The 12,546-nt window shown below is 45.2% G+C and overlaps 1 protein-coding gene across 1 annotated transcript; it reads left to right on the top strand.

The window, feature by feature from the left end:
* Nucleotides 1–80: 80 nt before the first annotated feature.
* On the top strand, nucleotides 81–12,135 carry MFN2 (mitofusin 2). Its single transcript, XM_032708928.1, has 19 exons — nucleotides 81–161; nucleotides 674–842; nucleotides 1,379–1,557; nucleotides 2,260–2,395; nucleotides 2,724–2,886; nucleotides 3,402–3,526; nucleotides 3,847–3,955; nucleotides 4,047–4,154; nucleotides 4,540–4,693; nucleotides 4,900–4,967; nucleotides 5,095–5,216; nucleotides 5,521–5,647; nucleotides 5,812–5,916; nucleotides 6,331–6,433; nucleotides 7,074–7,294; nucleotides 7,440–7,589; nucleotides 7,832–8,028; nucleotides 8,380–8,514; nucleotides 9,120–12,135. Exons 3-19 carry the CDS (start codon nucleotides 1,383–1,385, stop codon nucleotides 9,187–9,189), a joined length of 2,268 nt encoding a protein of 755 aa, XP_032564819.1. The 5' UTR covers nucleotides 81–161; nucleotides 674–842; nucleotides 1,379–1,382; the 3' UTR covers nucleotides 9,190–12,135.
* The last annotated feature ends 411 nt before the right edge of the window (nucleotides 12,136–12,546 follow it).

Genomic DNA, 12,546 nt, shown 5'->3' with positions numbered 1-12,546 from the left:
CGGTTCCTGAGGTGGAGGGCGGGGGTGTGACCGGGGCCGCCTCCGCCATGAGGGCCCCGAACTACAGCTCCCGGCGTGCCCCGCGCCCGGCGCGCGCCGCTGACCCGCCCGGTGACGGCGGCGCGGGGGAACATGGCGGCCGCGAGGGAGCGGCGGTGAAGGTGAGCCCCGGGCGGTGCCCGGCCCAGGGCGCGGGGGAGAGCCGCTCCAGGCCGCCACAGTGCTTCGGGGGGAGGTCGCCTCCCGGGCGGCACGGACGGGAACAAAGGCAGAGACAGGGGCGGCAGCGGTGAGGGTGGGGACCCGCCGGGAAAGGGTCCTGAGGGGGCGCGAGGGAGGCGCTTCCCGCCCCGTGAGGGCTGAGGGGGAGACGGCGGTGTCAGGCCGGGGCGTCTGCCCAGAGCGTCTGCCCAGAGCATCTCCTGGGCACCGGGATGGCGGGGGGACAGAGCCCGGAGCATCCCGCGGGTATGGAGGTGCCGCGGGGGCAGAGCCCCGAGCATCCCCCGGGCATGGGGACGGCAGTGGGGCAGAGCCCCGAGCATCCCTTAGGCACACTGGGATGGCAGGGGGTCAGAGCCCCGAGCATCCCCTGCACATGAGGATGGCGTGGGGGGCAGAGCCCGGCCCCTCACGGGGCTCCTGTCCCTCATCCCCGGCCCCTCTGCCGCAGGGACTGAGACTGGCTGGACTCGGCGTCGCTGAAGGAGCTGCGGGACGGAGGGGAGGGGACGGAGTCCGGCCAGGGAGAGGGAGAAGGCAGGGAAACTGCTGCCGTTTTGTCTTCAAGAGGGCCTTGAGCTGGCCATGCATGACTGGTGAAAACGTAACTCATCCTGAAAGTAAGTGGAGGATGGGGAGGAGTGATCGCTGTGGGGCTGTTTATTGGAAGGGAGAGGGAAAGGCAGGTTTATTTAATTTCTGATATATGGGTAGTTTTCATGTGTATAAAGTGGAACAACTTCGTTATGGAAAAAAGAAGATTGTTTTTAAAATGTGTATTTATCTAGTTCATGTTAGGATGCTTAGTTGGATCATGGAATCATGATCATAGAATGGTTTGGATTAGAAGGGACCTTAAAGATTATCCAGTTCTACCTCCCTGCCATGGGCAGGGACACCTTCCACTAGACCAGGTTGCTGCAAGCTCCATCCAACCTGGCCTTGGACGCTCCCAGGCACAGGGAGTGTCCACAGCTTCTCTGGGCAACCTCTGCCAGGGCCTCCCCACCCTCACAAGGAAGAATTTCCTCCCAATATCCCATCTAACCCTGCCCTCTGGCAGTGTGAAGCCATTTCCCCTTATTCTATCACTACACACCCTTGGATAGCTGTTGGCACTTGGTGACACTGTTCTTTCCTGGATTTTTCCCTGCAGCGCAATGTCCCTGTTGTTCACTCGTTCCAACTCAATAGTTGCAGTGAAGAAGGATAAAAGACACATGGCTGAGGTAAATGCTTCTCCACTTAAACATTTTGTCACTGCAAAGAAGAAAATCAATGGTATCTTTGAACAGCTGGCTGCTTACATCAATGAGAGCTCCTCGTTCCTGGAAGGTAAGCTCAGTTCTGGAACTACGAGTGTGTGACAGTGCTTTGCCCGCAAACAGTTCTCCAAAACAGACACACCAAACCTCCTCATTCAGTTAAACAGCGCTGCTAGACCTGTGCTTATTTATACATGTGTGTCTGTTTATGTATTCATGTTTATAAGAAAAACAGAAAATTATTTTGTTGAATTTGTTCAAGTGTTCAGCTTCATTTTTTGAAGATGAGAATTTCATGCATGTTAGGAAACTGAGCTAGTTAGGGAGCTATGTATGATTTTTATGTTGTTTGGGAGATTTTTAATTAATTACACAACCCCTTTAGGGTTTTTTTTGTCTATAATCCTTTCAGTGTTCTTGGCTGGACACATCACTGTTAGTGACATGTAACATATGCCAGTAATTGGCTTTAACAGCTTAAGGCACAGACAGATTTTTTTCTTTAAGGGTGCTGGAGTGTTTGCAGTGTGGGCTGTTCTGTTTAAGGCAGTTCCAAGGACAGGGATGGTTTTTAGATACACAAAAGGGACCAGCTGATAAAAGCTGTTGCAGAATTGCCTCAGGGTGTCATTGCCTGTGTCGAGATCACCCACGCAGGCTGTGGGACAGATAAATGTTCAGTTCTGTGTGTTACCATCACAGGGAGGGGTGGCATCCAGAACTGACCCAGATGGCTCCTGGAATTCAGAGACATGATCTGTTTTGATTTTAGAAACACACAAGAATGGAGAGCTTGATCCTGTCACCACAGAAGAGCAGGTACTGGAAGTCAAAGGCTACCTGTCAAAAGTCAGTGGTATTAGTGAAGTGTTGGCAAGACGACATATGAAAGTTGCTTTTTTTGGGAGGTGAGTCACGTGCTTACACTCCCCACTCAGTGAAGCATTTGAGGATTGCAGCCAGTAGAGAATATTTATAGAAACACTGGTGCTTTAGCTTCTGCTTGTAACGTGCATGTCCCTTGCACTAGTGCTTTGTAAATTGGAAAGAAATATTGTATCATGTAATTCTTCAATTTGAGGAACTCTTACAATAAGAGACTAGCAAAGTCTTTTTGCAGGTTGCCTCTGGCACCTGAGTTGTTAATGGCTCTGGTCCAGCTTGGCTTTAGAGAACTTGCTTTCTGTAAAATCTGGCTCTCGGAACCCTGCTGCAACATTCTTAATCTGACTGCAGGACAAGCAATGGGAAGAGCACTGTGATAAATGCCATGCTGTGGGACAAAGTCCTTCCTTCAGGAATTGGGCACACCACTAATTGCTTCCTGCGTGTAGAAGGGACAGATGGACATGATGCTTTCCTGCTGACTGAAGGCTCAGAGGAAAAGAAGAGTGTTAAGGTACAATTTCCTTAAGCATAAAGGCTCTTCAGACATGGCAGAAAAGGGAAGGAACAAGAAAATTAAAGTGCTGTGAACAAATTTCACAGTTAAGGATTTTAATCCTTAAAGGAATAGAGATGAAGAATGAGTCTTTTTAGATGTAGGAAGGGAGAAATGAAGCAAGTCACAGGATGGAACTTGTTCATTTTATGAAAAAGATGATATGTTGTATTTGTCAGTGACAGCAGGGAGCAATGACTCAGGAAGTTCTGAGCTCTGTGTGACTGACAGAATCACAGACTTCCTGATAATTCCTCAGTAGCTTTTCCTGAAAGAAAAATCTCTCATAAACTCTCATTAGTTGTTGTCTTTTGACTGGGACACTCAAAAAGGTTTTATATGGAAAACCTCCCTGGGAGAAAGTAATTTGGAGTTGGGTTTTATCTTAAATTGTCAGTGCACAGCTCTGAAGGGGAAAGAATTGTGTTAGTGGGTCTTGGCACACAGGAAATGTTATTTCCATCTTTTCATAGACAGTAAACCAGCTGGCTCATGCCCTTCATCAGGATGAACATCTGAATGCTGGCAGCCTGGTCAGTGTAATGTGGCCCAATTCCAAATGTTCTCTCTTAAAGGACGACCTGGTGCTGATGGACAGGTGAGAAATAGTTTTCTTTCCTTTCCTGCTTATCACAGACTAATTACGGAAATGTTTTCAAATATCTATTTAACAAACACCAAAGGGATTGACCTTGTTCTAATCTGTGACAGTGACCAAAGTTCTTTGCTGCACTTGGCAGTCAGATTTTCTTGTCAGTACTTCCTCTGAATCTGTACTCTTGTCACCTCAGGACAGTGTAGCTCAGACATGGGAAATCAACGCCCTGAAAAGCTGAAACACATCTCTTACTAACTTTTTGTAATTCTGTTTTTGCTGTTTCCACAGCACAGTAATGTCTCATTTCTCTTTGTTGCTAGCCCTGGCATTGATGTAACCACGGAGCTGGACAGCTGGATTGACAAATTCTGTCTCGATGCCGACGTGTTTGTCCTGGTGGCAAATTCTGAATCAACGTTGATGCAAACTGTATGTGCAAGTCCACTTCAGGGAATTTGGCTAAGGGTTAAAAATACTTGACAAATTAATCTGAAGAGGTTTTTTGTTTCATTTTCCTTAGGAGAAGCAGTTCTTTCACAAGGTGAATGAACGTCTGTCTCGGCCCAATATATTTATTTTAAATAACCGCTGGGATGCATCTGCCTCTGAACCAGAATACATGGAAGAGGTTTGTGATGTGTTTAAACTTCTTCTCTTTTCATGGATATTATGGAGTCTTTCGACTCTGGTCTTTGCAGGTACAATCAGTGTTGTGTGTGATTGTTTTCCAGTTTGGATCTTTATCCCCTCAGTGTGGAGACTAGGGGGAGCACAGACTAATGATCAGGACATGACTCTTGAAGCTTCTGAGCACGACTCTCACAGGGGCCTTTTGAAGTTAAATCACTTAGACAACCTCTGGAAAATTCCATAAAACAGAAAAGGTTTTTTTCCTTGCTCTTTTATGTTGGCAGCTTAGACCAGCAGAGGGCATGTGGGTGCTTGGCCTAACCTTTAGGGGGTGGATGAAGTAGGTTTAACTGGCTGTGTTGTTTGTCCCGTTCCGCCCTCAGGTGCGCCGGCAGCACATGGAGCGCTGTACCAGCTTCCTGGTGGATGAGCTGGGGGTGGTGGATCGAGCCCAGGCAGGGGATCGCATTTTCTTTGTGTCTGCAAAGGAAGTGCTGAATGCCAGGATTCAGAAGGCTCAAGGGATGCCAGAGGGAGGTAAGGAAAGCTAGCAGAAACTTTGCGTTAACTTGTTCCAAAGAATGAATAAAATTGGGGCCAAATTAATAATAGAGCAATCGAAGAGGCGACTTAGCAGCACTTTTGCATTGGCTTCAGTGTTAAAGCAGGAGCATTTCTTGATGTCCAACACCTGACTGCTCTTGCAAAACTGAAGTGGTTGTTCTGTGCTTTCCTTCTCTCAGGTGGAGCATTGGCAGATGGATTTCAAGTAAGAATGCTTGAGTTTCAGAACTTCGAGAGAAGGTTTGAGGTGAGCATTATGTTGTGCTGGTTAGATCTAAAAGACTGGGGATGGTGGGGACACACCTTGGAAACAGATCACATGGGGAGAAGTTGTGTTAGTGTGCTGCTAATCTTGGGCTGCCTTTTGTCTGCAGGAATGTATCTCCCAGTCAGCAGTAAAAACAAAATTCGAGCAGCACACGGTGAGAGCGAAGCAGATTGCAGAGGATGTTCGGCTCATCATGGACTCTGTGCATGTTGCTGCCCAGGAACAACGGTGAGGAGAGCTGAGGCTTGGTGCTCCCATAACTAAAGTATTCTGGGAGTCATTTAAGGGAACCATGAGCATTTGAAATGCAAAGCAGAACGTAGCTGTTTGGGAGTGGGAAGGACATGTACTGGTGAACTGGGAAAGTGTTGGTAAGAGGACCTTTTGTCCTGTGCTGTATAATGTATTGCAGATACTGACATGTTTTGTTATTGGGTGGGAGAATCTGTCTTAGTGCTGAAATTCAAATATATTTATAGATCAAAAATGCATTTCTCTGACACTTTGATGGACAGGGTTGTTTTTTCACCAGAGTTTACTGTCTGGAAATGCGAGAGGAACGACAGGATCGTTTAGGTTTTATTGACAAACAGCTGGAGCTCCTGACTCAAGACTACAAGAGGAAAATCAAACAGATCACAGAAGAAGTGGAGAGGCAGGTAAGGAGGAGTGGCTGTGGAAAACTAGATTGTCTGAAACAGCATGGTGGGGAGAATACACAGTGCTGACAATGCTTTGAAGTACTAAAAATGTGGGAGTTACAGATGGGAAGAGAAGAAATGCTTTCAGCAGCTCTGTTTTCTGCCCTGTGCTGTCTCTCTAGGTGTCAAACGCCATGGCAGAAGAAATCAGACGGCTCTCAGTGTTGGTAGATGAATACCAGGCAGACTTCCATCCATCTCAAGTGGTTCTTAAAGTGTACAAGACTGTAAGTGATGTTTGCTTCTTACCAGTTGCTTAAGCAACTTAAGAGGCCTTTTTTAGCTCTGAGTCAGTAATTATGCCAGCTCACTCGGATGGTCAACATCCTTCCAACTAGGATATGAGCTAAGGCTTTAGTTTTCTAATAATCTCAGTGATAAATTGATACACATATGATGTATCACATTGTCTAGATTGAACAGAACTTTTCCTAGACTAAAGAGTGCACATGAGATTTTTCTGACTTGCCTTTTCCTCTTCACTGAAAAATGGAGGGAAGGATGAAATTAATATTAGAACAGTGGGCACACAGAACATGTGCTCCTGTTCTGGGAGGGTTTTCTTAACTAGCAAGCTCTAGCACCTGCAGCCTGCATCTTACCTATGTTTATTCTAATCTTAATAACCCTTTCTTTGTCAGGAGCTGCATAAGCACATCGAGGAAGGCCTGGGCCGTAACATGTCAGAGCGTTGCTCCAATGCAATCACAGCCTCCCTGCAGACAATGCAGCAAGAAATGATAGGTCAGTTCCACTGGCAATATTCCCCTTTCTCTTTCCTTGAATTGCCATGGAAAATAAGTGGGTAGGGAGTTCTGGGTTCCTTGTTAATCTGATGGCTGATGTCGGCTGGTATCATCTTAGTTTCCATCTTGATTAATACTGTTGTGTAGAGGACTAGTTCTGGGCCTGAACTGGTGCAGTGATTTGCTATTGAATAGGTACAGTCAGCATAATCCTCATGGCAGAGAGGAATCTTGGCTTTGGAAATTTGATTCTCAGGTCAAATCCTAATGAAACAGGAATGACTTGTAACTAGGTGCCTGTCTCAATATGGGATTTCATGGGAGTATGCTGCCTAAAGACTTATAACTGCTTTCAGATTCTGTTTCTCAAGGTGTTGCTAATCTGTAAGCTTCACCAGCTACCTGTAAGGATTTTGGAGGGTCCATGGAAAGATTTCCTTCTGAGTTGTTCTGAAGAACCAAGAATTGAATAGTAATTCAACACTAGCAACATGCTTGGCTTATGAAATTTAACATACTAAGGAAACTGTGAAGGATGGAGGAAACCATAACCACCCTGATTGCAGAATACAAGTCCAGTTAATTCTTGTGAACTCAACAGCCCTTTTTCCCCATGTTTTTCTTTTCTGTCTGTGCAGATGGTTTAAAACCCCTCCTCCCAGTCTCCCTGCGGGGTCAGATCGACATGTTAATTCCCCGACAGTGCTTCATGCTCAGCTATGATCTGAACTGTGACAAGCTTTGTGCTGACTTCCAAGAGGACATAGAATTCCATTTCTCTCTTGGATGGACGATGCTGGTGAACAGGTTTTTGGGACCAAAGAATGGTCGTCGGGCCTTGATGGGCTATAATGACCAGGTAAGATACCCTGTTGAGTATTGGGGTAGATGTGACTTTTGTTATTTCAGTGGCTGCTGAGGTTGTTTGGGGTGGGGAGAAGAACAGTGGCTTGCCTTCTCTTATCTGCCCTTTGGTTTTGTTTTGTCCCTGCTTTTGCAATTAGGTTCAACGCCCTTTAACACCAGCAAATCCCAGCCTGCCTCCTTTGCCTCAGGGCTCTATGACCCAGGAAGAGCTCATGGTGTCCATGGTGACTGGCCTGGCCTCCTTAACTTCCCGGACTTCCATGGGGATCATCGTGGTTGGTGGTGTGGTATGTTGGCCATCTGGGCAGCATTTATATAACTGAAGTTGGAGCACTGACTTGAACAGCACTTGCACTGCTGAATCCTGTAGATAATTGCTATTCACAGATAGGGAAATACTTTCTCCTTTGCTCTTGCATTGGAGTATAGATATTGAGCTGATTTTGCAATGCTCTGTGCACCACTGTTAGGAGTCAGCATCAAGCTGAGATGATGATTGTGTAATTTGTTTTTCCTTGTGCTTTTTTAGGTCTGGAAGGCCGTGGGTTGGAGACTGATTGCTCTCTCTTTTGGCCTTTATGGGCTCCTTTATGTCTATGAGCGCCTCACCTGGACCACAAAAGCAAAGGAGAGAGCTTTCAAGAGGCAGTTTGTGGAGTATGCTGGGGAGAAACTGCAGCTCATTGTCAGCTACACAGGCTCCAATTGCAGCCACCAAGTCCAACAGTGAGTTGCCTATATTCAGATAAAACCTTAAGTTATTTGGGGTTTTTTTATGCTGTTCCTCGTTAAAACAAGTCTTCATTCTGAATTCCACATTAAAAAATGTGGGATGACACGTGTTTTAAAATAATACTGCTCTTTTTTTTAAACCTGTAGTGGTTGGCTGCTGTTAAGCATTGAGCTTAATGTATTTCTGTGTCTCAAATCAAGATGCCCTGACATATTCTTGTGCAGAGGCGGTAGGATGAAGATCTGAGCCATGATACCATCAGCACTACACATCAAAGGGATTTAGTCCTTGACTTTGCTGCTTGATCTTACTTTCTGTCACACCCAACTCTTCTTGTTTCCTAGGGAGCTTGCTGGAACGTTTGCTCATTTGTGTCAGCAAGTGGATGTCACACGGGAGAACCTTGAGCAGGAAATTTCTGCCATGAATAAAAAAATCGAAGTTCTGGATTCACTGCAGAGCAAAGCAAAACTGCTCAGGTGAGATTTGATTATTCCATATGACTGTTTTTCCTGTGATGTTCAGATGAGCTGTAGTTTTGAGTTCACTCTGTCTTTGTCATAGTGTTTGATGTGCAGACCTTTCCCTACCAACTCGTGTTCTCTCTCTCTTGGTACTTTCCCATGGACAGTCATTTAAAGCTTCTGTCTCACAAAATATCTTTTCCTTCCTCTTTTCGATTTGTTTGGAATTACAGTTCCTTTCCATTTATCAAAACATACAGTCCTCTACTCCTCAGACTCCTTCAGCTGTTACAAAATCATGCAAATAAGTCTCACCCTCACCTTTGTGCACAATTGTGTGCTGATTTCTTTACGCTGCAAAGGCTGTCAGGAGGACTTTTTCAAACATTCCTTACTTACACAGTAAGATTGATGTGAAGTTGTGTCCGAGATCTCAGTTTGAATCTCAAAGCCTAGGCACTGTTAGCAGGCAAGCACTCCTGACCTGAGGAATGGCAACAGCATTTTGGAGTGGATCTCTGGCACTCCATGCCTTGCTGGGTACTCATTTTAGTGGCACTTCTTTCTGACTGGCTTAAGAGCTGTTTCCTTCCCCTAACAAAGACTTTCTGTCCTTGCAGGAACAAAGCGGGTTGGCTGGACAGCGAACTCAACATGTTCACACATCAGTACCTGCAGCAAAGCAGATAGTGTGGGAAGGACAGAAAAAAAAGTTTCCCTTCAGTGCTCTCTTAATTACTGCAGAGAACGTGGTGGGTGATGGAATTCCCCAAAGGGAATGAGCAAGAGCCTATTGCTATGTTTCCAGTTGCTGTGTGAACAATAGGATTCTGCTTCCCCGTTCTGTGTCCCACCTCTAAACACTAGCTGTTAATAACTCTTCTTTTTCCTTCCTGTGAGACCAGGCTACTTCAGGAGGAATGTGTGCTTCATACATTTACAGGGGGCTTTTACTGCACTTCATTTTGCTTTAAACAAATTTGAAGCAAACAAGAAAAATGTTTATCAGGTTAAAAAGTTACTCTGACACCTCTTTATGGAGTCATTTGTTTTACTACATAAAGACAGAGCTTTTGAGTTCCAAGCCCCAGGTGGGGGTGTGAGTGACAAGCAGCTGTTTGTCTAAACACAGGTCCCATGCACACAGATGTGGTGGTGGTTTCACAATGCATTTATAGCCCACACAGGCCTGTCTCCTGGGTTAATATTCTGTTATTCTAGAACCTGACACAGAATCCCAATGTCCCTTCATAGACAGGTTTATTGCTGTCAGTATGCTTAAACCTCTGAACAAAACCCAGCCCTCTTCCAGAGAAAGAGGGATTAAGATTTTGCTTTGGTAAGCTTAGTGGCTTTGGAGTTAGTTTCTTCCTCTTAAGAGCTCTTTAATAACAGTCTGGCCCATTTCCTGTCACGGACAAGTAGTTTGCAAAGACAGAACTAGTTCCTGTGAAGGAGGTAGTGCTGATAATTTGGCAGCTTGTTGAGGAAGAAAACTAGGAAGGAAAAGCCAGTTGACAGAATGTAATGAACTGCCTTACGAGCTAAGGCAATGAATGTGGGTTTTCTTTGGAAATGCACAGCTGTGTTTCTGGAAGCAGGCCTTTGGAATTCCATTACCACTCTTCTGGCCACAAGAACAGCACGTGGATTACACGCTGTAAGAGATTTTGCTTCGTGCAGAGTTCCCACAGGATGTCTCAGTCCGGGCAGCAGTAGGATTTGATGATGTTTCTCTTCTGTTAAAAGTATGAGAACAAGCTGGCAGGTACAGCTCCTTGGGGGTGGGGGGAGTTGTGGCCCTTGTAGTTCATGCCAGGGCAAGAATGGGTTAATGCAACTTTTTTTTTTTTTTCCCCAAGGCAGTCTTTATTTGCAAAGAGATGAAATTAATTTTTGAGTTTTGCCTTGAAGCAGTTATGAATTTGGAATATAAGATTTGGGAATTGTAAGGATTTGAGTCTCTTCCTGTTGAAATTGATAGAGAAGAAATTCTCACTGATTTTAGGAGTAGTAGGATATGTTTCCTCTGTTGTTTGGAAAGTTTCTTTTCCTCTTTGTGGGTCAGTATTTTGCCATGTGTTGGGTATAACCTTTCTGTTGCCCACAAAATGCCTGAGGAATCCAGAATCAGATTCTGTAGTTCTAGGGTTAGTGACAACCTAAATCTGTTCAGCATCACACACATAGAATATGGACTGCATTTAGAACTACTGAGCAGTGGGGTGTTCTTACTGACAATGAGACTTTTCCCTTGAAAATGGCCTTAGGATTTCTCATTCCTGCTCAGGTGTGCCTGTGACAAGTCCCCTGTTTCTTGTGTCATGGAAGTTCCAGAAAGAAGCTGCCTGATACTTGAGGGAGTAAAAATAGTGAAATGTCAGTAAGTACATCTTAGGTAAGGCTGTTCTGAGATTTGCAGTAAGACTTGAAGTATCTTGATTGTGTTGGAGCTGGTGGTGAGACTCTCACGTGTCCAGAATGCAGAAAGAAAACAAACCTCTCCCTTCCAGTAGACAGCCTTGACTCCAGCTCAAACTGAAAAGCTGTTTTTATCAGAAGGCTTCATTGGCCTTGGCTGGGTTTCTCAGGTAGCCATCAGGACATAAATATGGCTTGGATCAGATCTGAGAACGAGCAAGAAAGAAATCTGAGTCCTTGCCTCTGGAAGTCTGTGCTCTGGGCATGTGGTGAAGTACACTGGAGTAAGTGGATCATCCCTTACTCTGCTGGAGGTATTATTTGAATTAATTTGGATCTCTGGTCTCTCAGGCTATCACATACACAGTTATAAGCTCTGTACTCTTCTGCTGAGTTAAAGCATTAAGCACATCCCTCATACACCAGGAAATTGTCAGTGCCAGGTTGAGGCAGAGGGTGATGTACTATTGCTCAGCAGCTCGTGACTACTTGAAATGCTGACCTTGCTTTTTTTTGAAGACCTGTCAGCATCTCTTCAGCGGGCCTTGAGGGGAAATCTGATAAATGAGCTTATCTTTAAGCCAGTGTCTTATCTGTAAAGGAAGAAGAGATTGATGGGTTCTTGGAACCTGGAGTCTTGGTGCTGTGTGTGCCTCTGGTGCCGCTCAGCTTTGGGTGGTGTGTTCTCACTGCAGAGCTGACACAACCTGCAGAACGGGGGGGAAAGAACCACTTGGAGTTTTTCAGAAGCAAAACTGCTGACAGGGGAGAGAAGAATTTTTAATATGTGTGTAACCCTTGTCCCTAGAAGCCTGAATGATAGAGAATCAAACTTTTAACAGACAGGCCTATGAGCTGGATTCCTCTGAAACACATTACAGCTGCACTTCTTTAATTCAGAGTGGTGGAGGAATGAACACTATCAGGAGGAGGCTGTTCTCTTCTGATTTTAATAAGGAAGGCTAAACTAATCTGTAAAACAGGTAATTCCAAAAACAGTCTCCCCCAAACTCCCATTAAAGAAGGTCAGCTAAATGCACTTTTATCTTATTGCTGCTACTTTTCCTGTTGCGTTACGTTGATGGAGCTCTTCAAAATACTCTTACCAGCGAGTTTATTCTCTGCTGTATTTAAGGTGATAAATTTGCATGAATTAGTCCTGTAACAGTGCTGTAAACAATGGAAACCAAAATAAAAATGAATTGGAAAAAAACAGTTCTCCTGACGTGTCCTGAGTGTTGTGACACAAAGTCTTCCAGTGTAAGTACATCTATTTCAGGTGTGTTCCATGTGGTACTGAGGTGCATGTTTGCCACCAGTGACCACCTTCTGTGCCCTTACTTTGAAAGTTAACAAGGAGACTGATTGTAAGGTTAGAAAACCCTTCTTGAAGAATTATGGGGAGGAGATTAGAGCTCATCTTGCTTAAGAAAGCTTTCCTGCCTAGAAGAGGCATCTTTCCCCAGAGACAGATGTTTTCTCCTCTTGCATTCCAGAGAAAGACTCCCTGGCATGAGAAAAAGATAAGTCCTGCACACATGACAAAGGCCCCCCACGGGGAGGGGGGGCAGAAATTGTAAAAGCCCTGAGAAGGGTGTTTGAAGTGCCATTAGGATTAATGTTCTC

The sequence above is a fragment of the Chiroxiphia lanceolata genome, chromosome 22 (assembly GCF_009829145.1).
Source record: "Chiroxiphia lanceolata isolate bChiLan1 chromosome 22, bChiLan1.pri, whole genome shotgun sequence".
NCBI classification, from domain to species: Eukaryota; Metazoa; Chordata; class Aves; order Passeriformes; family Pipridae; genus Chiroxiphia; species Chiroxiphia lanceolata.
The sequence above is the reverse complement of the archived record's forward strand: the minus strand, read 5'-3'. Positions and strand labels throughout refer to the sequence as shown.